Source organism: Miscanthus floridulus, chromosome 7 (genome assembly GCF_019320115.1).
Source record: "Miscanthus floridulus cultivar M001 chromosome 7, ASM1932011v1, whole genome shotgun sequence".
NCBI classification, from domain to species: domain Eukaryota; kingdom Viridiplantae; phylum Streptophyta; class Magnoliopsida; order Poales; family Poaceae; genus Miscanthus; species Miscanthus floridulus.
This window is the reverse complement of record NC_089586.1, coordinates 7,982,550-8,005,584: the sequence shown is the minus strand read 5'-3', so window position 1 is coordinate 8,005,584 and position 23,035 is coordinate 7,982,550. Positions and strand designations below refer to the sequence as shown.

Here is a 23,035-nt window from a genome sequence, read left to right as displayed (position 1 = left end):
AATAGTATTTTTCTCTCACACCAAACCAGCCAGCAGTAAATAATCCACGATCGTTTACGGCCTCCCGAACAGGCTGTAGGACTAGTTACTATTTGGACTATAATTAGCTTAAATTAACTAAGGTTAGCTAATTAGTTGGCTAATAACTAGTTAATGGCTTATCAAAAGTACTCCATTTATTAGCCCTTCTATCTGGATGTACCAAAGCTAATTTAGTTAATTTTAATTACCTAGCAATTAGCTCTCGTATCGAAACAGACGAAGCACACAAAACGACGAGCAGGACCACATGGCGGCGAAACACAGACCATCCAACATCCATCTTGTTCTTCACATGGCCATCATATCATATCCCTTTTCCCCCTCCATTCCAAACTCTTGCCAAGCCACCACCAACCAGCCCTCCACCAACTTCACCGCATCAAGGCCCCTCGCATCTCCCGAAATTCCAAACGGGTCCCTCTCCCGCGCCTCCGCGAGGACCTTGTTAACAACTGGGGTCGCATCCAGGGTGCATTCTGCAAAAGCGCTCTCCCGGTCCCGGCTCGTTCTCGACCTCTCGTCTCGCTCTCGCCCGCCCGCCTGACCCCGCGGAACCCTAGCCTAGCCTAGCCTCGCCCCGACCGCGGAATCCCCCGGCCGCCGCGACCGCGACCGCGACCGCGACGATGGACTGCGCCGTAGGCGGAGACCCCGTGGAGGACTTCCTCCTCGGCGGCGCCGGCGACGACGGGGATCTCGCCATATTCTGCGACGGAGGGTAAGGCGATGCCAACCGGAACAGCCCTTTCTCGTAGTGTATATGTAGATCGCGTTTCGGTTTATGGCGCGGTGCATGGATTTTATACTCCCGAGGTCGTTGTCGCTGCTGATTGCTATTTTTTTTTGGTTAAAAAATTGTGGGCGGTGGTAGACAAATTACTTGATTTGGCTGATGTATAACTTCTAAAAACTATGTGCTATTTGAAACAGCATGCGCATATTATCTTTTGTTTTTTTTTTCCGAAAGGAAAGGAGGAAGGCTTATGCATCTGGCAGTTTTCAGTTTGCAATTCTGTTACCTAATCTACGTTCTCGGTTTATGGAGTTAGGGAAATTTCACTTTTCCCTGTTCCTGAGTAGATTGGATTTGATATGTGCATCTGAGGTTCAGAGCTTTGTAGCGCTAGTTGGTTCATAGGTGGCAACTGATACCTGTGAATAGTGGTATGCAACATTACTGGTTAACAAACACTTGTTATATACGACTACTGCTGCTGTTATCATGTACAAGTATCTCCAAGCAATTGAAGCTTGTGTGCTAGCTGGAATAGCCTTTTTTGCAGCTCATCATGCGTTATATAAGATATTGTAGTGATTTGCATTATCATGATCCTAGACGTTACCCTTGCTTCTTATGTTTGACTGAAATAAAAGCAGCACGATGGTTTATCAGATACTTGAGCAGCTACTCTACACGTGCATTTCCTCTCTGTGTATTTCCTGTTGACGTATTTGGTACTTACTTGCAACTGTAGCAGACTTGGGATTGAGGATGTCAATGGAGATGCTTGTGGATTTGAGCAATCTAATTTGGGGAAAAGGTATTGCTTATTGTCTTTACTCTTCATTCTGATTGTGAAGTATGTGCATGTAGACTAACTCTGTTAGTCTGTCAAGTTCCTATCCATTATGTGTGTCTATTTGGGCATCTTGTCCTTCCTTTTCATGGGTTTCAAGCACCAAACAGGAAACCTTAGGCTTTAAAGGTTCTGAGATGCCAACAAGATTGTAAAACATTTAGTGTGCAAACACAATCTGATAATAGTGACTGTGTAGCATATTGCTGTGAATTATCTTCCATCAAATTTTAATTCCCATGTGATCTTTTGTGTTTCATTTTCTTATGCTTGCCAATGGAATCACTAACACTATGAACATAGCATTCAACTTGTACTGTTGTACATGATATTTCCTTATGTTTTGCTCTATAATATAAATACTTCGGTCTCTGCAGGGGTAGAGATGAGCCATCTTCATCTGGTCCAAAATCCAAAGCTTGTCGTGAGAAAATGAGGAGGGATAAGCTGAATGACAGGTACTGCAAATATACTATACCTCTCAAACCATTGCTCAATATGGTGAATGCACTTGCACATATCTTAGTTCTCATATGTTATTTTGAATTGTAGGTTCCTGGAATTAAGTTCAGTTATGAATCCTGGTAAACAAGCAAAGTTGGATAAAGCAAACATCTTGAGTGATGCAGCCCGTATGGTGGCACAACTTAGAGGTGAGGCAGAAAAGCTTAAAGAATCAAATGAGAAGCTGCGGGAGAATATCAAGGACCTGAAGGTATCTTCCTCATACAGCCTATCCTTCTTAGAAATCTTTCTACTGGATTTCAGAATATTTGATGCCCTCCACATGCTTCTCAATGTCTTCTAAGGTTTTGTTGTTTCTTGAAAATGCATGGTATCTTTGGTCTTCTGCTTCTGCACCAGGGTCCAAGCAGGCAAACCTAGTTGTACTGAACTCAGAATCATGCCCAATCTGTCTGCAGCCATTGCTTGGTCCAATTGAGTTTCTAGACTAGATTTGCCATTTTTAAATATGCAAGTTTAGAGATGGCCAGTGTGACCTCCCACCGTCCCACGCATCTGTAAGAAGCCTACTGTCTGACCAAATCTGTATGTTTTATTTAAGGAAATGCTCTATTATTGTTTCAGGAGGAGAAGAATGAGCTCCGTGAAGAGAAAGTGAGACTGAAGGTAGAAAAGGATAGGCTGGAGCAGCAAGTCAAAGCTATGAGTGTAGCTCCTACAGGATATGTTCCCCATCTCCCGCATCCAGCTTCATACCATCCTGCTGCTTTTACTCCATTTGTGCCGCCACAGCAAGCTCTAGCAAACAAAAGTGCTCCAATCCCTGCACCGTTCCCTGGGATGGCAATGTGGCAGTGGTTGCCTCCAACCATCGTGGACACAACTCAAGATCCAAAGCTCTGGCCGCCAAATGCTTAGGGGCAGCTATCTTGGAATGCTGACGCATCGTGCCATTTCATGCATTGGGCGGAAAATCAGTGTCAGTTAGGTCCCTGGAGAGGAATCAAGTTCGCAACTCGCGTCATGTTTATGCTGTAACAGTTGTTTCCAGCAGTCGTTATCAACTTACTTTGTTCTATTGAAGGGTGATGCCTGTAATTAATATATGGATCTTAACCCTCTAGTTGGCAAATATCCTTTTGCTGCCTTGTGCCCTTGTCCCATTTGTGAGCGTGACCTGTGGAGGCCGATCCTGTTCTTGGTGTCCAATATTTCGCCTTAGCTTGTGAGCACATGCATAGCAGGAAATGAATTTGATGACTAAATCTTTTAAATCATCTCTATACCGCCAGCTTATGCACTTGCGGTGTTCCATGAATTTTGTCAGCAGTACTAGTAATCAAGTCTGTCAACCAATGAAAATATGTTTGCACTTGGGCACACCAGAAAAAAGCTTCGTAGAAGGAAAAAGGACCCAGGGTAGGTATCTCAAAGTTCTGTCTCAAGTATATCATTGATATGTAATAATCAAACAGTAGGGGAGATTTGTTTCTACAACTCTTTTACAACATCAATTTGCACACACACCCAAAAAAAAACGAGCAAAGATTGGTAGCTGTTAAATTCTTTTTCTTCCTTCCTCTGTTTTCCCCCGCAAATTCAGGATCAAAATGATATAACATAGGTGCTCTAACCAAAGGCTGGTTCAAACCACCTCTAAACTGTTAACTAAAAAGTGGTATGTTTTGGATCTGTGCGATATCCTATTCTGCCTCCTGTTGTCCATAACGACACTGAACTGTTTCTCCGGCGATGAGCTTCTCCAGGGCATCTGGCGGAAGGCCAATCATCTCGAGCGTCTTCTCCCAGATCAGCTGTGAGGTTTCAAGATTGTGTGCTTCTTCAGATGCATTCATCGGATTACAGTCATAGTTAATGCAAGCACAAACTGGCCAGTCTTCCGACTTCAGCATCTCGCAGTATTCTGGAACTTGGGGATCAGATGCTGCAAACAATGCACTCCTACAACCTGAATGGGATCCAAAACAGAATGTTTGTGTATATCAGAAGATGCGCAAGCTGTTGATTGACAGGAGGCAACAGCAGAAGTTCAGTAACTTCACCTTCTTGAGCATCAAATATGAAGTAGGGAATCAAATGATATGCAGCTACAACAATCTTAGGAAGGTCTCTTGCCTGCGTCATGTAACAAGTGTTGAGCTAACATTTATATATAGTGAATAAAGACAGAAAGAAGAATAGGTTGCTAAATCAGGATGAGTGATAAATATTACTTTGTTAGGGAGTGGTAGAACTTACGATACATGTGAATCAATCATCTAACAATATATGCACCTTTTAATTTGAGCTTTCTTTTCTATCATTGCGTTCAACTAATCATAAGTGATGGCTATCCAAACCTCTATGTTTCTCAAAATTTGAATGTTAGGTAGGCATACATGTTATGTTATATATAATAATCCACCTCTTGAAACAGCACAAATGATCGTGCCACAAATGAAATGGAAATGGAACTCACAACATTCGTGTCGACAATTCCAGGAGAAGCGCAAACTACACTGATCCCAGCTTCTGCAGGAATTTTCTTATGAAGCATGCTACTGAATTTTACCTGAGTGAAACAAGAAGAATTCAGATCTACTAGATTAAAGGTACACACTTCTATTCTGATGGACAGAAAAATAAGCAGTTCATTCAAAGGTACAAAAAGGGAACTAGCATTTTAAAGGGAGCAACTTTTGTCAGCAGTCTTTAACAAAAAGTTACCTGTGCCAACTTGCTATTTGAATATCCCAACCAACTTTTATATTTATGTTTTATCAAGTTCATATCTTCAGCATCAACAAAACCTATAGTGTGCATCTGCAATTGGAAACACACACAGGTCAGATAATGGTAATGTAGCCACAAAAGAATTGTAGAGTTGCAACTTCATTGATTCTAAATTTAAATTAGAATTCAAAGTATTTGCATTCATGGTACAAAACTGTGCCTCCAATACCACTAATGGTGGGACAAGAAAACTCACAATCGAATTAACGTTAACAATTCTGCTGGGAGAACCTCGGAGAAGGGAAGGTATAAGCACCATCGCCAGTAACGCAGGTGCAAGATGGTTCACTTGCATGTGTTCTTCATGTCCATCCTTTGAAAAACGCTGGGGTTCTACATAGAATGGAAAAGGTTAATATCTCTGCTACAATTTAAAATACATGCTTAATTGAAACCTGAGATTTAGTATGTCAAAACCCAAACGATTGTGTCAATAAATAATCTTGCAGACCTCCTATAGTGAAGATGCCAGCATTGTTGATCAACACGTGTAGGGGTGCCATACGAGCATTCCAAGCATCAGCAAATTTTACGACTGAGTCGAGGGAGAGCAGGTCAAGTTCCATCACCTTAAAGAGCAAGGTGTAAATAATGTAAAATAGCAGACAACTAAACCAAATTTATGATTCTGAAGTTATGACTTGTAAGTTGTAACTGGGCCTTTCATCTCTACCAATCATGATATGTGTCTCTGGTGACTGATTATAGGTGGCAAGTGTGGTGAACATACATATAGGTAATATATGTAGTAAGTTAAGTACATAAATATTGCTTAATATTCATAAGGAAGTCATTCTAAACAAACAGCAGAAGCTCATACTTATGTTTAATTGCATCAGATTGGAAAAGAACAGTAATATGTCTGCAGACAACAACCAGGTCACGCCATACAAAATTTCATCAAGTTAAACAGCCTCATTCATCATCCAGGACCTCACAGCAAGTATCTTCAGAATTACCTCGGCATTTAGTGGTCTTCCTGTTTCTGAATTTTCATTCTGCCACTTGTGAATCAACTCTTGCGCCACCTTGGGTCTCCTAACAGCCATCACAACATGTGCCCCAGCAAGAGCGAGTTGCCTGTTTTGTACATTAAGGTAAAAGGATCCAGTTAGTACCACCAATTCCAATTTGAGAACAAGATGCAAGCTTCTTATTTGGAGCCTGCTTGCTGATTTGTAATTTTGTACCATGTTTCGTGCAAGCATGAATTCCAACAAAAATATCCCCAGAGGTTGAAGTAAAATGGAAGACAACAAGAAGGCCTTTTACTTTTATTTTACATACACTGATGATGACACGAAGACTTAGGTGCTCCGATATAAAATGGAGCAATTTGGCATGTTTATTTTGTAGAGCAGTTTGACATGTTTTTTTTTAATAGTGATGGGGTACACAAAATCAAGCTTTCAGATCAGCAGCGCAGGGCATGTTAAGGTGCTACTCGGGGGGATGAAGATTTGAGTGTCCAGCAGTCAGTTGGTGAAGCATTCGCTTTATCATAAAAGATTAACAACACCAAATACTTAAACCATACTAGTTCACAAAACAACCAAATACATGATTGGTTAAGTAGTAGTTCCATATACATGAATGAACAAGACAACAACCTTTTGCACTCTCTTTCTACAAACTACAAGGGAGAAAACTGAAAACTCTGGTTAACCAAACAGCACACAAAAGTCAGCAACACTAATCACAGTGCCCAGACACTAAACTGATCTGCTCGGGATTAAATTATCATCAACCGTTCGAATCAAATACAGGAAAAAGCTGCAACTAACTACTAACTATCGTGGAGCAGGCGAATCGCAACGGCCGGCTAAAAGATCCATCCATGACATGTTGTGGTGTGGGCAGAAGAAAACAAGGGGGGGAGGGAAGCAGGCACCTTGCGATCTGGAGCCCGATGCCGCTGGTGGCGCCGGTGACGACGATGGAGACGCCGTCGAGCGGGGGCAGCTCGAGCGGGTTGGCGAGGTGGCTGGCGGCGATGCGCTGGAAGAGGAACTCCCCCACGACTGCCATCCAGCCGCGGCCCCACTCCAGCCACCCCAGCGCGTCCCGTTTCTCCCTCCGCGGCTCCGCCCCCTCGCCCCCGGCGCCGCCGGACGAAGAAGTGCCGGCCTTGCCGTTGCCATCGGCGGAATCGAATCTTTGAGAGGAGGCGACGACGCCCTCGTCCCCGTCCCCGTCCCCGTCATCCGACGGCACGCGGCGGTGGCGCAGTTCGCCGGCCATGTGAGACAGTGGGAGGGAGGAGGGAATCGAATCTTTGAGAGGCGTGGCGGGTTGTGTACTGGACGGCAGGAGGACCGGTGGTTACTGCTCAGTGCAGTGGCCAGCGGGGCGGCGGGGCTTGGGTCGAGATGAGAGATGGCGATCTGCGCTGCGTGGGGATGCGACAGGTCTCTCCAGCTGTGCCTTTGTGTCGGACCTTCGTCGTGTCGTCCATGGAGGATTCATAAATAAAATTCTTTTATATGATCTGGCATTTGTTTCTCCCCTCCGTGATTTTACCGATAACCACGAATGAAATCATATATTGTATATTACCAAAAAAAAAAGCCCATGACATTTGGTTCAACGGTTAGCAAGGACGGCGTCAGTGCTCCTGCTGCTTGATAGTACATGATATGTTCCGAGCTTCCAACTAACCATTTAATGCATAGTGACACTCCCTTCGTTCCTCCTGAGAAACTAAATATATAAAAGGAATAATAATATTTATGGTACAAAATTAATATCATTAGCTAGATCGCTGAATTTATATTTCATAATAAATTTATTTAAAGATAAGTGTTGCACGTATTTTCTATAAATCTACTGAAACTTAGGTCACGAAAAAAAATGATAGTTATTTAACAACGACGGGAGCAGGAGGTTCCATACTTCCAAGGTTCCAACAATCCAACTAAAGCATATAATTTTTTCTGTGAGACTGTGACCGTAATAGACTAATAGGGATGTCAACGGGTTAGGTTCCCATCCCAGTCCTCCCTCGCGGATGGGAATTTTCCTCGTGCTCCTCCCGAATTTTTTTACTATTTAGTCTTTTTTTTAAAAGTTTCTCTCAAATAGACCTCTGGCGGAAAGAATTTCAGAAATGGACTCTTGCTCGGCGCCAGAGTGACTGGCGCCGAGCTCGGCGCCACGGTCACTGGCGCCGAGGTCCTGGGCACGGGAAAATGGCCTGCCAGGGGCTCGGCGCCAGAGTGACTGGCGCCGAGCTCGGCGCCATAGTGAACGGCGCCGAGATACCTGCATTTAACCCAGCCTGCACTTCTTCCCCGAGCGTTCTTCCTCTTATTTCTTTATTTTTCTAGGGTTTTTTTCTCGCCACTTCACCCTACCTCACAATCACCGGCAACTTAGAATTTTGGCTAGCAAATTTCAGTGTGTCCATCTCATGATAAATTTAAAGACTTAGCCAAAATTTTATATATCCATCTCACGGTAAAATTAGGGTGTTTGATGTGCTTGCTAACCATCGGCCTCACCAAACGTAGGCCTCCAAAGGGCAAGGTCAACCCTTCTGTTCTGCTCGCGCATCAATCGACCCAATCGACCATTCTGTTCTGCTTGCTAACCATACGTTTGGTAAATTTAGGGACTTAGCCAAAATTTTATATATCCATCTCACGGTAAATTTAGGGACTTAGCCAAAATTCTAAGTTGCCGGTGATTGTGAGGTAGGGTGAAGTGGCGAGAAAAAACCCAAGACGGAGGAGAAATAAGAGGAAGAGCGCTCGGAGAAGAAGTGCAGGCTGGGTTAAATGCAGGTGTCTCGGCACCGTTCACTATGGCGCCGAGCTCGGCGCCAGTCACTCTGGCGCCGAGCCCCTGGCAGGCCATTTTCCCGTGCCCAGGACCTCGGCGCCAGTGACCGTGGCGCCGAGCCAAGGGTCCATTTCTGAAATTCTTTCCGCCAGGGGTTTATTTGAGAGAAACTTTCGAAAAAAGGGCTAAATAGTAAAAAATTCGAGTGCTCCTCTTCGCGAATGTAATTGGAGATCATTTTTCCCATCCCCGTGGAGAAGGCGATTCCTACAGGAATTTCCCGTCTTTGCAAATCAACAAGACCATCAACTCATCATTATCAGAAGACATCAGATTACCAATAAATCTACATATATATTGTACACTACTTATACTGAAACATGTCATTTATAAAAAATAATATACCAACCATACTGAGTAGCTATGACGATATGAGCGCTTCGTGGGATATAGATACGGGAAGAACAAAGTCGGAGGACATAGTTCACCATACTCACCCTTCTTTCCATTTCAATTCCCATATGAATTAAACCGGCTCCGTTCATGTTCTGAAATTCCCCACGTTGCCATCTCTAGACCGTATGCTGAAGTGAAATCCATCGACGAGGGCAACTAAAATTTGAGCTGAACCGTATGCTGGGCAGTGTACAAATTCGTATATACGACCAAGTCTTTTGGCTTATAATTCCACAAAGAAGGCAACTTGGTGGCCTCATTGGGTCCGACATCATCCCTGCTAATCTTTTGTCCGATTTTCTGATGACACCTTTGATTAATATGATTTATGCATTAAAAATTGTGATTCCCTGCTGGAATGTGTCATGCGCGCTCAGGGCAGATCTAGCGGTGGGGCAAGGTGGAAGGGTGTTGGGGAGGGGGGCTCAAGCCCCATACCGCCACTAATCCCATGGAGCTCCCCTCGAGTCTCTCATTTGGAGCGCCTCCAAGAATTTTTGCCGTGCCTACTTTAAGAAGAAGAGGCTAGAGGTTGAAGACTAGGATAAACTTGCAACTTTAGCCCCCGTAAATTTTCATCATAAATCCACCACTGCGCGTGCTATAATGTGGAGGACGAGAAAATGTTATGACTTGGCACTTCCCGTTTTTTCCGCAACTAGATTTTTAATTTGTTGCAGTTGATAATGCATCGTCTGATTTATCGTTCATGGATACATGGACAGTGGACGAGTGGTGTTGCACAGGCCCTGCTAGGGGAGTCACAATGCTATATTTATGGTGATTTGTATCTCTATTAATTACCCTGCCAACTAGCACTACTTGAATCAATAAGTTTTTCTATGGTATATTTTTTTTCTCAACCGTTTTCAATCACCCAAGGGAAAGATAAGTTTCCCTAGGGGTTAGATGGCAAAACCGTAGGAAAACATCCCTAAGGGAGGGAGCGACGACTGTGGGCATGGCCGTGGAGTGGAGGGGTGAGCAGAGGAGACGGACGGGGCGGTGAGGGAGTGGACGGGCGGAGGTGGCGTATTTGATCCCGCGGCGGGGGCGGGGCGGGACGGTGGGCCCATGTGCAGGTGGGGGGCGTTGGACCCACCGGAGTAATGTGGCTCAGCATCTTGATGTGGACTGGGTGCACGGCGTCCGAGCAGCCGCAGAACTGGGTGTACGGTCTTGTTGCAAAGCTTGTGAAGCGAGTCAAATACTAGCATTTGCCCTTTTTTAAAACAACGGATATTGAACGACGATGTCTTGAAGCGAAAGATCTCGTTTCGGAGAAACCAAAGCCTGGAAACGCCATGGATGGGGGTCTCTCTCATCTGCCCAGCCTGGCCATGGAAAGGCAGGCCGCAGTTGGTTGGGGAGTAGCGCGGGCGGCCCAACGGCGAGCGACCCCCCGCTCTTGCCGTGCCGATTCGTCGGCCCCGTGCCCCTCGGGCCTCGGCCACCTCCGCACTCCAGCACCGTACCGGACATCGGACATCGGACCTCGGACGGTAGTGTCGTTCCGCCGGCACCGAATTCCGTGCACATGAACCCTCGACTGTGGGCCTCGACTTGCTACTACCCAGCACTTGCACAGAGTTTGGCGTGGAAATGAAAGCCGATATCCGATGTGATCTTTTCAGTTCAAAAACAATACGACTGATCTTAGAAAAATCCTATATTCCTTATTTGATTAGCACAAAGATGTAGATCTTATCGAAAGCTACACCTTTCATGTAAAAAATATATTTATATTTATTCAACACCATATGGAAATATATGTTTTTCTTAAAAAGATAAGCTTTGGTACGCGATTAATAATGCCCCTTAAATTTTATATTTTTTAGCATCTTAACCATCTTAAATGAAAGGCTACAATTTTGATATAAAAAGTATCTTCATTTGACACGATACAAGAAAAATATAATTTTTTGAGACAACAAGCGCTGATTCACAATTAATATGATCTTGAAACTTTATATTATTTTCTCAAGCATCTTAACGACTTAAATATAAAAACTCAGAACTATAAAATTATAGACCTCATTGAGCTAACTTTGATATAAAAAGTACCTTCATTTGACACCATATAAAAATATTATTTTTTTTAGCATCTTAACATTTCTAAATAAAAAACTCAAAACTAGAAAGTTATAAATCTCATCCAAACCTATAATTTTTATATAAAAAATATCTTCTTCTACGTTACATCCAAGAATTATGATTTCGGTAAGGTTGAGTCTTATCACGTCCATAAAAGTGGCGGAACAAGTTTCCCTAGGAGGGAAAGGCTGAACCCAAACCCTACATCTGAAAAAATCACCGTGAAATTTTGTTGGCGCCCCGTGAAAACCCTTCGCGCCGCCACTCCCTCCGACTCCCGCGACCTCCGCACCCGAGCGGACCAGAGCGCGCCGCCACTCCCTCAGCCGCCGCAGCTTCCTCCGTCCACGCGCCGCGCCGCCACTCCCTCCGCGTGCCCCCGCGTGGAGCAGGCCGCCGCAGCTCCCTCCATCCCCACGCCGCGCCGCCACTCCCTCAGGCCGCCGCAGCTTGCTCCGACTTGGGCGCCACACGGATCTCCCTCCGCCCGCGCTGCAAGGATCTCTCTCCCCACGCGCTGCACGGATCTCCCGCTCCACGCGATTCTTCGTTGGGACCTTCGATCTCAGCCTGGTAAATTTCAGATCTTATTAATCATGTAGTTTGTTTCCAGTTTCTGGTGTCCTCTACTGTTGCTGTAGGAGGCTTTAGATATCTACATTTTGGTTTATAATATTGTGAGCAGCTCAACATTATTGCAGAATGAGTTGAACAAGAATGATAGCAAATTAACTCATAATAAATTTGGTTATGCAGATCGCATCAACAAACATTGACTTTTTTTGAGCATATCAATAAACATTGACTTAACAAGGAACTAATAGCTTGCCCTAGATTTGGTGAATTTTTTTTTATCGGATGCATGTATTATTGGTTGTTGCATAGATCACATTTACTTGCAATAAGTAACTAATGTACATTTGCATTTTTGATATGCACATTTCAGATTCAAGCGTGGGAGAAGATCTTGACTTTTGCAAGGCAGACTTGAGGGGGATAAAAAAGGCAGGGATCTGCTCATCTACATTTGTGCTGCTGTGCAAGCAAATCTTGAAGGTGAGAAGGAAATTTATCTTGTCTCATCTCTTCCGTACATTGTGCTGTTAATTGTGCTGTTTGTAATAGCATTGCTATTTTTGGGTTTGATAAGGGTTTTAGATATTGAACAGGGGTTTGTTGTTGCTACAATAACTAGACATGTCAGTAGAAGACCGTAGTTGGATGTACCAAGGCTGGAATGACAACGGCTGTCATTCACAGGAGTGGGTGCGAAACACAAATGCTTTCGAGTGTCAATCTAGCAACTTTCTAATTGCGTGTAACCTATATGCAGAGTGTGGCTTTCCACACTGGTATGCCAGCCACAGCAGTTCCTCCTCCCTTGCCTCCCCCACCTCAGCCTCCAATATATGCTGTTTTACGAACTCCAAATCCCTCTCAAGACAATGTAAGTTTGATACCAGACGCCACTTTTCCCCCGATATTCCTTGTATGGTTGAAGTTGTTTGCAACATATGTACATGTGCTGATTCTAAATAAATTGCAAACTACCACTGGATAGCAACAGATAGAGATGATAGTTTTAGTGTTTGCTGCAGCTGCATGAACATGCTCGGCCGATAGTTTCAGTGTTTGCTGCAGTTGTGTGTGGCTGTTCTCTCTCACAAAACACTATACATGCAGCAGCTGCCTGGCTGTCTTAAAATGGTTATTTTGATGATTAATGAATTTCAGTCCATGTTAAACTTGTGTAACACAGCAAGTAGAAATCTTATGGTCTTCTTATTGTCTGTGTGTGTTTCAACCAAATCTTAACAAAGCTTGCACTTGAATCTTCCATTCAAATTAATCTCAAGGTGCCTTGGGGGCTGGGGATAAAAACCTGTTTTTTTTTTTTTTGAAAGTGTCAATTGACTGGTTGGCCACTGCAATGATCAGGACCATTGCTAAGCTGATGGTACCTAAACATCATATATTTGGAATGAATGCAGCTATTGTCTCCAGAATTTTGCAGCACCTGTGCTTTACAGCTATGAATGATAAATATTTTAGAGAGCCACACTTACACCTTGAAGTTAGGAGTGCCGGTTAAAATGCAAATGAGATATTGAGACTGACTTGGTAAATTTTGTGTGGCACAGTGGAGTTAATAAGTTTCCAAGGTGCTACTGTGTTGATTGTTGTTTCTAGCTTCAGTTTGTACTTATTGTCAATTTGTCATGTTCCCGTGTATATTTTGACATGGCCCTTATATGCAATTAGAAGGGCGGGCCTGGTGCAAGCGGTAGAGTCTTACCGCCTGTGACCGGAAGGTCCTGGGTTTGAGTCGCGGTCTCCTCGCATTGCACAGGCGAGGGTAAGGCTTGCCACTAACATCCTTCCCCAGACCCCGCACAGAGCGGGAGCTCTCTGCACTGGGTATGTCCTTATATGCAATTAATTCAACCTTTTTCTAACTTTAGACCTGCTTAATCTCATAGGCTGGTACCTTTGGCTCATCTGTTGGAGTGGAAACTCCGGATGAAACAATAAGTAGGATCGCTTGTGGAGTATTTCGTGGCCATCCTAATGGGACTACAAGTGGTGGAGTAAATGCGACAAGTCCAGTGAATGGGACTACAAGTGGTGGAGTAAATGCGACAAGTCCAGTGAATTGGTGGAGGCACGTACTCTCCTCCTGCAGAGGAAGATCAATTTCCGTTCTTTTGATTGTTGTCAAACCATGAGTTGTAGTTGTTATTGCTGGTTGCATATTTTGTTTTAAGTACTGGTGGGCACCAAAAGGAGCAGCAGGTCTTGTAAGCTAAGTATGGATGACAGCATGGTTGTATTATGATAATATTATAACTCTAAATGTATGGATTTGTGGTTATACATTGGATGAAATGAGTACTAAATTATGTGTTCATGTGTGAATTTGAATTAAAAATATTTTTGTATTTGAATTCAACTATAAAATGATATTTGAATTCAAATATAAATCCTGTGTAAAAGAATTGATTGAAGTATTGTCCTTTATGATATATTCTTTCCCTAGAGTTCTAATTCCTAGGGAAAGATTGCTAAGGAAACAACCTTTCCACGCTGTCTAGCTTTCCACATCGGACTGGGAGCTGCGTATCTGAGGAAGCTTCCCTAGGGGATACAACCCTAGGCAAATAATGTTTCCCTACCGTTTCCACCAAAACCGTAGGCCTTTCCCGTCGAATTCCTCTCTAGGGGGCTTTCCCTACCAAATACTCTAGGGAAACCGTTTTCTTACGGTTGTTCAGCCTTTCCCTAGGATTATTAACCCTATGAAAACTTGTTCATTCTAATAGTGTAAGCAAATTGCTGACGTGGCAGTAGATTTGGCGTAGAGATAAGGCAAAATAGAGAAACCGTTTCCTAACAGAGAAACGAAGTCTATGCGCGAGGAAACGAGCCAATCTGCATTGGGGAGAAACCGCTCGTTTCTTTCCTTCTCCGCCTAGATTTCCTGCTCCAGCTGCGCTGCCGCGTCCCTCCTCTGTGTCTCCGTCAAGCGCGACGTCGGTCATGGTCTTGACGAAGCGCGTTCCCTCTCGTCGGTGAGGAGGATGGTGCGGCGGCCATGCTCGTCCAAGCCGAACTGCCCAGCCCACTTGCAGATTCATATATAATATGGAGAAACTAACGAAAGAGATCGATCTAACCAGTCACCACGGGACAGGTATTCTCAGCGCACGCACCTGTTGTTGACTGCGCGCTGTCCTGATTGAAGGAGGCGCAGATGATCTGCGAGTCTGCGACGGAGACGGGTTGCTCACCATCGCCGGCGCGGTGAGAATCGGGAGCTCTCCGATGCCACCAGACGTCTGGAGGGCACGCATGTGATGGTAGCTAGCTAGCTACATGTCGTCAGTCATGGAGGCTCCGACGCCGATTATAAACGAAGCGGAAGGTCAGGACGAGCTCGCCGAGGACGCTGACGCCTCGACGCCTCAGCGTCAGCTTTGCCATCTGTATTTTGTGCAACTATATGCATGTGTCGCTGTGCGTCAAAGAACGAAAGCAAGCTATCGTCGTCAAAGCACAGGATGGACATCAGAGTTATCTTGTTGAACACGAGCTAGATACTACTAATTTGTGGCCATGTGAGTGCTACGTGTATCCTTGCCACAGCTAATCAATGTTCTCTTTGTAAAACATTCACGGTTCATTAACTTTTTTTGTCTTATAGAAACTACTCTAGAAACTATACATCGGAAGAGTTGAGTCTATATATAATGAAATTTATTGCTCTTAGAAACTGCGCTAGAAACTGTGCATTAGGACTGTCCTTATACACCACGATTTCATGGATTTTTTTTCCCCAAAAGGAAGCAGGAAAAAGAAAGATTTCACCCACCTGTAGGTTGCGCGAAAGAGATGGCATTCTTTGCCCGGAGCATAGGTTGATCGAAGTATAAATAATACTGTCAGAGAACGAAATACTATTTCTAACTTTTTGACTTCCCTAACCCTCAAAACCTTTTTGACTTCCCTACCTACAATAACTTCTAACGCGTCACTCCTGTTTTTGCCTTCCCGCACGTCTTCTGTCTGGATGCCAAGCTAGCATGCCCGAGCGCCGAAACGACAGCTAGCGACATTAGAGCATCTCCAAGAGTATCTAAAAAAAATACTCCTAAAAAATTGGTTTTCCAAACTTCCTAAAACATATTGGAAGGCAGAAAAAAGCTACAACTCCAACAGTTCCCCAAAATCAGATTCCAAAACTTCATCTTCTCCTGATCAGCTCGTCGTTGGGCGCCACTTGGTCGGCTGGTTCGACAATTGCTGCTGACGCTGCCGAGCCGAGCTGCGTCGGCTGCGTGCGCCACTCCGGGGCGCTGAGAACTCACTGGCTACCTGCTTGACGACGGCGTCGTCCTCCTCAAGCTCCGGGATGCTCTCTTCCTCCCGCACCTCTCGCCCTGCCTGCGTGTCCACGTCCTTGAGCGTGGCAGGCTGGGGGCGGTAATGACAAGGTGGAGCGCCGCGGCGACTGACGCGAGCGTCCGCCACGACGTGCAACCAGATCAGAATGATAACGAAAACGAAGAGAATGAAGCTGCGTTTTGTAACCAGGTCAGGATGAGAAGATGACCAAACTCAAACCAAGATCAATCTGCATGCAGCTCCGACGACCGTCCACCGGCCTTGGTTCCTCCCAAGGCCTTGCACGTGGTTCCTCCCAAGACCATCCATTACTCAAGGCAAAAAAAGCGACGGTTGCCAGACAATAAAGAAAAGAGCGGAGGGCACGTACCTAGCAGGCGGCGGCGCTGATGACGACTGCGAGTCTGCGACGACGCTCGACAGCCACGGCAGACCCATCGCAGACAACGTCCGCAGAGGTGGTGGCGCCAGAGCTAGCGCGACGCTGATGGCGGCCGTGCTGGCCTCGTCCATCCGCAGCAGGCGCTCAACCCGGGCTAGTCTAAGACGCCGCGGAACAGGACAACGTCGACTCCCGGAGAAAACCAGCGCGAGGAGGATACGCGCGACGAGAGTCCGCGTAGTTTTACACGAACGAGGGGGATTTTTCCCAACTTCTAAAATATTAGGAGGTTGTATTAGGAGTTGTTGGAGAGGGATTTTTTTACTTCTTTCTAAAAACCAAGGATTAGGAGAATGTTTAGGAAACTCTTGGAGATGCTCTTAGTACACCAAGACACTCCCCTGTTCTCTGACCTTTTTCAAGCACGACGCCGGCCGCCACCGGCTAGCAGCACGGTAGCACCAATGATGCAGAGATCCACCCACGTATCTGCAGGCCCTATCTGGATAGATTATTGTCGCCGATGGCTTCCAGGCAGGTCCCGTTTGATGCGGACATGTTGATCCACGTAAGTTGAAGTGGAATTAAACTAAATTCCATTCTATCTCACCCTAACACATGTGGATTAAAGTGAATACACATGCATCCAAACAAGCTTCAGTTGGATTGTCGTTAATGTCTGAATCTTGGTTGAGACCAAAGCTTAATGACGCCGTGGAAGAGCAGAATTCTTGCAAAGACATGTGCAGGAAGAAGGAAATATACCATCGCTGGTGATAGGGAAATTAGGTGCCTTCAGCCGGTTCGGCAGTTGATTCTTGCAGCGGCTGTAGCTAGCTCTTTGTCTCACAAACTCACTGTGCTCACAGCAACAGCTGCGCTGATTTTACAAGCCCTGCACCGCCATCGGCTAGCACCAGTGCAGATCCACATCCACGATCTCAACTCTCATGTCCTTTTTATGTGTATGAATTCATCTTAGTCCAAGTGTACTGAAGAGTGTTGGAGTAAAATTAAACTAAATTTCATTCCATTTATATATATATATATATATATATATATATATATATATATATATATATATACACACACTGTTGCGGTGGCGTAGATATTACAGCAAACACTGAGAAACTATCTCGGATTCAGAATTCAAATTTAAAATTCTCGAGTTACTATTTATAGCACTATTTAAATTCAGTGGTCACTATTAAATTCGTGGCACTATTCAAAATACTCGCTACTATTTAAATTCAAAATATGAACAGTGCGCAAGCACTCATCCGGCAGTGGCTCAGGCACCCAAACTCTTTTGCAACTATTTGGAGCACTAGGCAAATATGGTGGGTGGATGGTGGATGCAGGATGAGTGAGTGATTAGTTATGCGTGCGATTAGTGAATATGTGGATTAATATTTTTAGGATCTTTTGCAGGCTGGCGAGACCACTGTTTCAGCCGGTCGTGCGACTATGCTTGTGTCAGTCCTACTTGGTATTCACCGTATGCATCACTGACTCGTTTCAGAACCAGGCTAATCCGGTCTTCTCCCTCGCTATCCCCAGTCATGCACACACATGACTCAGACTCTATCGTCTTCCCAGACAGTTCCACTCGAAGGGACACACTTATTTACGCACATAGGGTTCTCTACAAACGCCGCTACCAGGGCTAACACGAGAACAACACACGCAGATGTTTCTCCTCTAGGGTCCCTAGCATAGAGACATCGTCCCATATAAATGATCTTAAAGGAAGGCAGGGATTAAAACAAAAAAGCTTAGTTCATTTCCACAGAGACTTTCTCTTTCGAAAAACCCCAAGCACTTAGCACAAGCCTTAGAGATTATCTTACAAGCGCAGAAATATCATGAGGACTTCATTTATTCTCTAATTTACAACGAACTCTTCCACTGAAGACTCCACTCCACACCACCACTCCACCATCTCTCCACACACACATACACCATGAAGACTACGATCTCAGGAGTTTTCTGAGTTCGTCCACCTTTAGTACTAATACTCCACTTACTTAGTAGCTACTCCACCATTGTAAATTAGAGAATAAAGGAAGTCCCCGTGATCTTCCTGCGCTTGTAAGATAATCCCTAAGGTTTGTGCTAAGGGCTGGGTTTTCTAAAAGGGAAAGTCGTATGTAAGCTTGCTCTGTGGAAATGAATTAAGTTTTCCTGTTTTAATCCATGCCATTGGCGAAGCGCATGTTACCTGCTTCACGCTGCCTTGCACCGACGTGGCCGCTGCCGAGCATCGCATCGTGCCCGACTATGCTGCCGCTACCGGCCTGGATGACCCTCCATAGGCGCAGCTGCCAGCTGTGCTCGAGGCAGCCATCGTCTTGCGCGCGTTCCGGTAGAGCTCGTCGCAGCCACCGTCTCGCTCGCCCGGTGGAGATCACCCGCGCGTCGCGGATGCTGCCTCCCCGCACCCTCCTCCACTGCGACTCCTCGGCGCAACTCAAGTGACTGAAGCCCCTGTACCTGATGCTCCGGCGCGCGCGCGGTGTACCTGGTGGACTTCGCATGCTTCCGCACCAAACCCAACTGCCACGTCCCGTTTGCGACGTTCTTGGAGCACTCCTGCGTGTGGCCGGGCTTCGACGAGCGCAGTGTCCGATTCATGACGTGGCTGCTGGAGCGGTCCAGGCTCGGGGAGGAGACGTGCCTGCCGTACGTGCAGCACTACATCCCGTCGTCGTGTGACCTCAAGTCCTCCCGTGCTGAGGCCGAGCTCGTCATCTTCTCCACCATCGACGACCTGCTCGCCAAGACCGTCCGCCGCGAGCGCGCTCAAGGGGGAGCTCCGCCCCAGCCACCATGGGTGCGCGTGGAGGGCAGCTCCGCCCCGGCCGCTCATGGGAGCGGGCGCGGGCGCAGGCGAGCTCTGCCTGGCCGTCACGGGTGCGCGTGTGGAGGAGTGAGCGCGGGCGAGCGAGCTCCGCCCCGGTGCGGGCGCGGGCGCGGGCGAGCGAGCTCCACCCCGGCATCAGCGTTGCGCGAGGCTGGCGCGTGGCGAGGAGGAAGGTGGAGCCGGGTCACTGACATTTTGGCCCCACTAGACAAAGAGAGAAATAAGAAGAGGATAGGACAAGAGAAGGGTATTTTGGACGTTTACACTGACCGGCTCCATACGTAAGCGCTGCCAAATGATAAAAAACAAACAGAACATAGATAGAATGGCTTGAAGAGCCAGGAAGTTCAAAACGATAACACTAGTGGAGCTTAATTTTTTTAATAGCTTATGAATAATTGCGAACTTTTTTTAATAGCACCCGAGTAAAAAGGATCGTATATAATACTTAGAGCGCCGGCCGAGCACCACCGTCCGTCGTCGTGCCCAAAATCACGGAGCCAGCTGCGACTCCCGCAACAGTAAAAGGCCGATGTTTTTACTACTATACTCACAAACCGCAGCCGTATTGAAATTTCTGATTAAATAATGCGCCGTTAATCTACCTTCTATTTCATCGTTATATAGAAATGACCTCCCCACTAATCTCCTGTCATTTCTCTCTCGCATCTGGATTTCACGGGCCGGCACGGCGGCCCCTCTCGCTCCCACCGACGGCGAGTCCTCTGCTGGCCCCGGCGGCGGCGCATCAGGGGCATGGGGCGCCGCATCAGGGCCTACCCCGGCGGCTTCCTCTATGCTGCCGGCGGTGGCGCCTCCCGTCCACCCGGCGACGGCTCCCTCCATCCTGCCGGCGGCGGGCTCCCTCCCCCAGCGGATTCCGTGGCGGCGGCGCCCTCCCCAGTGTCATCCACGGCGGTGACGGCGGGGCCTGTCCGCGCGGACGGCACCTCACGGCGACGGCGCGGCCTGCCCACGCGGAAGGCACCCCGCGGCGACAGTGCGTCTCGCCCGTGCACTCCACCAGATCGACGACGGGGCACTCCTCCCCCGAATCGGCGGCGGCGCGCTCCTCCCCCGAGTCGGCGGTGACGCGCTCCTCCAACGAATAGGTGGCGGTGGCAGCGGCCTCCCCGTGATGGCAGCGGCATCCCCTTGGTGACAATGGCGCCGACCCCCCGCGGTGCCCCTCTCATGGCGACCTCCATCCGATGCGGCGTCGGCGGCTCCTCTATCCTAGATGCGTCGGCGGCTCCTCCGTTCACCGGCTCCTATGGCAGTAGCAGCGGCATGACAAGTCGGCAGCGGAAGGCGCCTTCGTTCCTCCCATGAGATTTCCTACCCTTGCGTCTCTGTGATCTGCATCTCTTATTTCTAATTCTGACAGATTTTCTTCAATATTATTTCTCTTCAGATTTCTTTCCTAATGCTTCGCGTCCGTTGCCGGCAGATGACGGCGGCAGCCTCTCGCCCTGCTGTTGCCGGCGCGTCCACCCTCTCCAAGCGACGGATCCAACCTCATGCAACGGTGGCTCAACCAGGAACAGAGATGATTCTAGATTTGGTTTTTTGTTTTCCAATGGATTTTATATGTACAAAATAGAGATGATTTTGTTTGATTTTTCCTCCACAATTCATGCTTGTTACGGACGGCAAGCGCAACCAGGGAATCGTTACTCCGTGGAATATTATTACGGCTGATAGATTTAAATTTTTGATGGATTTTGTATTTGATTTTTGTAAAGTATAGATGAATATATTATTACTGATACAGCAAGGAATTATTTGTATTTGATTTTTGTAATTTTTTCTCACTTATTATTATTGCAAAGCGCCAAATTACTGTCATGTCAGTGACGGGTTTAGCTATTGGAATGGCTCCTTTTACGGTTTGGTTTGGGAGGAGGAAAAAAAATATTCCTAATAGTTCAAAAACGTTTAGAGACCGGTTATCTAAATTACTGCTTGATTATTGCTACTACTGATGACGCCAATTAAAGTAAAAAAGAAAAACGAAATTGCTGCTTGATTATTGCTATGCCAATTAGAGAAAAAAACAATTACTGCTTGATTATTACTGCGCTACTACTGGTAACGCAAGTACATTACTTTTACGGTTATTTCAGAAGCAATATACAAATACTAGTTGATCCTTCAGTTGTTTGTGAAAAAAATCTAGATGCTTATTTGACTTATTAGTACTGGTCTTTGTTGCTGCAGAATTTTACTATTTTTCACTTTTCTTGCGGTCTGAAATTGATTTAGTCCTTCTAATCTATTCTCCAAAAGAGCTTGTAAAACCAAATATATGTGAATGATGATATCAGAAGTTCAGAACTTAGTAAATGGCTATTTTCATATTAGTTGACTATCGTAAATTTGATTTTAGTCATACATGAAAAGGCATGGTTATTCTTGTAAAGTATAGTAATTTACTATAATGCATATACATATTATAGTGAAAGTTCATGCTGTAATTTACTATAATGAATATACAGATTATAGTAAAAGCATGGTCTCAAGCTATTTGAATATTGTAACTGTATATCATGGTAAATTGGCCATGTCTTTATAGTGATCGATTGACGCCACATTATGGTAATTCCCCTTCTCACTTACCGTGTTCATGGCCAGCTTAATTTATCCATGAGTATTAAACCATATTCTTCATCTGCTAATTCCCAATTTTTGTTGCTAAGTAATTATTTTCTCAGCTTGATTTTTTCTATTACTTACCCTTCACGACACTATCATTCTCTTGGAGGATGGAGCTATGGCTAGCGAGGTACTGATGGTGTTGGACAAAACTTTTTGCTTGTGCTGCGAGCACCTGAAAAAGACTGGTTGTGTTGCAATGCCAAATGGAATGTGCAAGTGAAGCAAATATCATTTTCAATATTGTGTTCGTGCCATATTATTGGTTGAATCACTTGCATGGATGGCATATATGTAGGATTTAGTATTGCCATGATATATTGCAGCTACCAAAATGATACTGACAATTGTAACAAAGTGAAATTGTCTCAAATATGATACCTTTGGATTGTTTAGGCTCTGTAGTAGTGGGCTGCATTGATGGATCAGGCTGCATTGATGGATCAACATGTGGTTCTGGATGATTACGTTGTTGTGGTTCAGACTGCATTGGTGGATCAAGCTACGGTTTTGGACCAGTGGGATGTGGTAGGTGTGGATCTAAGTCAGGTAGAACAACACACAAGGGGTCTAAATCATCAAACTCATGTTGTTCCAACACAGTTTTTTCCACCACAACTAAGATGACTTGGCAATGCATCTCTGACTTAAACAATTCAAACAAGTTTTGGAACTGCACTTCATTCACAATCATTACATCCTCACCCGTGGTCTTGTCAAAGAACCAAACTGTGGCCTTCTGGTTAAAGCTCCAACTGACCTCACTAGATAGGCTAGAAAGCAGCAAATCAAATGTAATCATGCCTACCTCCACAGCCCATTTAACAACCTTTCTCTTACAGTACGATTTTTTCCCCATCACTGCATTTCGTCATAAAGGCTTCAACTTTGATCTCTAACGAAAATATAGAAATCCTAGCACAACAGAAATGAGAACGATAACCGTAAAAGCTGAATTGGAACAATGAATAGCGAAAAAGACTACTTTCAAACCTACTTATAGCGCATAATCGTCCCGAGTTAACC

At 45.5% G+C, this 23,035-nt stretch overlaps 3 protein-coding genes across 4 annotated transcripts; 2 read left to right on the top strand and 1 right to left on the bottom strand.

Moving 5' to 3' along the window:
- The first annotated feature begins 397 nt into the window (after positions 1 to 397).
- Positions 398 to 3,232, top strand: LOC136462465 (transcription factor ILR3-like). 2 transcript variants are annotated; one of them, XM_066461561.1, is made up of 5 exons: positions 398 to 760; positions 1,518 to 1,583; positions 1,997 to 2,077; positions 2,172 to 2,334; positions 2,709 to 3,232. In XM_066461561.1, the coding sequence occupies exons 1-5, from the start codon at positions 669 to 671 to the stop codon at positions 3,000 to 3,002; spliced, it is 696 nt and encodes a 231-aa protein (XP_066317658.1). In that variant the 5' UTR covers positions 398 to 668; the 3' UTR covers positions 3,003 to 3,232. The 2 variants fall into 2 exon arrangements, with proteins under 2 accessions (XP_066317658.1, XP_066317659.1); XM_066461562.1 differs by having other exon boundaries at positions 401 to 760; positions 1,521 to 1,583.
- Positions 3,233 to 3,508: 276 nt separating this feature from the next.
- Positions 3,509 to 7,337, bottom strand: LOC136462464 (dehydrogenase/reductase SDR family member FEY-like). Its single transcript, XM_066461560.1, has 8 exons — positions 6,769 to 7,337; positions 5,837 to 5,957; positions 5,329 to 5,446; positions 5,074 to 5,210; positions 4,812 to 4,907; positions 4,564 to 4,656; positions 4,148 to 4,220; positions 3,509 to 4,053 (listed from the first exon to the last, which is right to left on the bottom strand). The coding sequence occupies exons 1-8, from the start codon at positions 7,116 to 7,118 to the stop codon at positions 3,788 to 3,790; spliced, it is 1,254 nt and encodes a 417-aa protein (XP_066317657.1). The 5' UTR covers positions 7,119 to 7,337; the 3' UTR covers positions 3,509 to 3,787.
- Positions 7,338 to 8,065: 728 nt separating this feature from the next.
- On the top strand, positions 8,066 to 14,814 carry LOC136465002 (uncharacterized). Its single transcript, XM_066463912.1, has 5 exons — positions 8,066 to 8,173; positions 11,252 to 11,780; positions 12,154 to 12,263; positions 12,541 to 12,654; positions 13,688 to 14,814. The coding sequence occupies exons 1-5, from the start codon at positions 8,066 to 8,068 to the stop codon at positions 13,931 to 13,933; spliced, it is 1,107 nt and encodes a 368-aa protein (XP_066320009.1). The 3' UTR covers positions 13,934 to 14,814.
- Positions 14,815 to 23,035: the final 8,221 nt, after the last annotated feature.

Excerpts from the sequence above, each read along its gene's own strand:
- LOC136462465 (XM_066461561.1), top strand. The coding sequence starts at position 669 with ATGGACTGCGCCGTAGGCGGAGACCCCGTGGAGGACTTCCTCCTCGGC. Across the intron at positions 761-1,517 it reads GCCATATTCTGCGACGGAGG|CAGACTTGGGATTGAGGATG; the intron begins GTAAGGCGATGC and ends TTGCAACTGTAG. Across the intron at positions 2,335-2,708 it reads AGAATATCAAGGACCTGAAG|GAGGAGAAGAATGAGCTCCG; the intron begins GTATCTTCCTCA and ends TTATTGTTTCAG.
- LOC136465002 (XM_066463912.1), top strand. The coding sequence starts at position 8,066 with ATGGCCTGCCAGGGGCTCGGCGCCAGAGTGACTGGCGCCGAGCTCGGC. Across the intron at positions 8,174-11,251 it reads CCTGCACTTCTTCCCCGAGC|AAAGTTATAAATCTCATCCA; the intron begins GTTCTTCCTCTT and ends ACTCAAAACTAG. Across the intron at positions 12,264-12,540 it reads TGTGCAAGCAAATCTTGAAG|AGTGTGGCTTTCCACACTGG; the intron begins GTGAGAAGGAAA and ends ACCTATATGCAG.
- LOC136462464 (XM_066461560.1), bottom strand. The coding sequence starts at position 7,118 with ATGGCCGGCGAACTGCGCCACCGCCGCGTGCCGTCGGATGACGGGGAC. Across the intron at positions 5,958-6,768 it reads ATCGGGCTCCAGATCGCAAG|GCAACTCGCTCTTGCTGGGG; the intron begins GTGCCTGCTTCC and ends TGTACAAAACAG. Across the intron at positions 5,211-5,328 it reads TGGCATCTTCACTATAGGAG|AACCCCAGCGTTTTTCAAAG; the intron begins GTCTGCAAGATT and ends CATTCTATGTAG.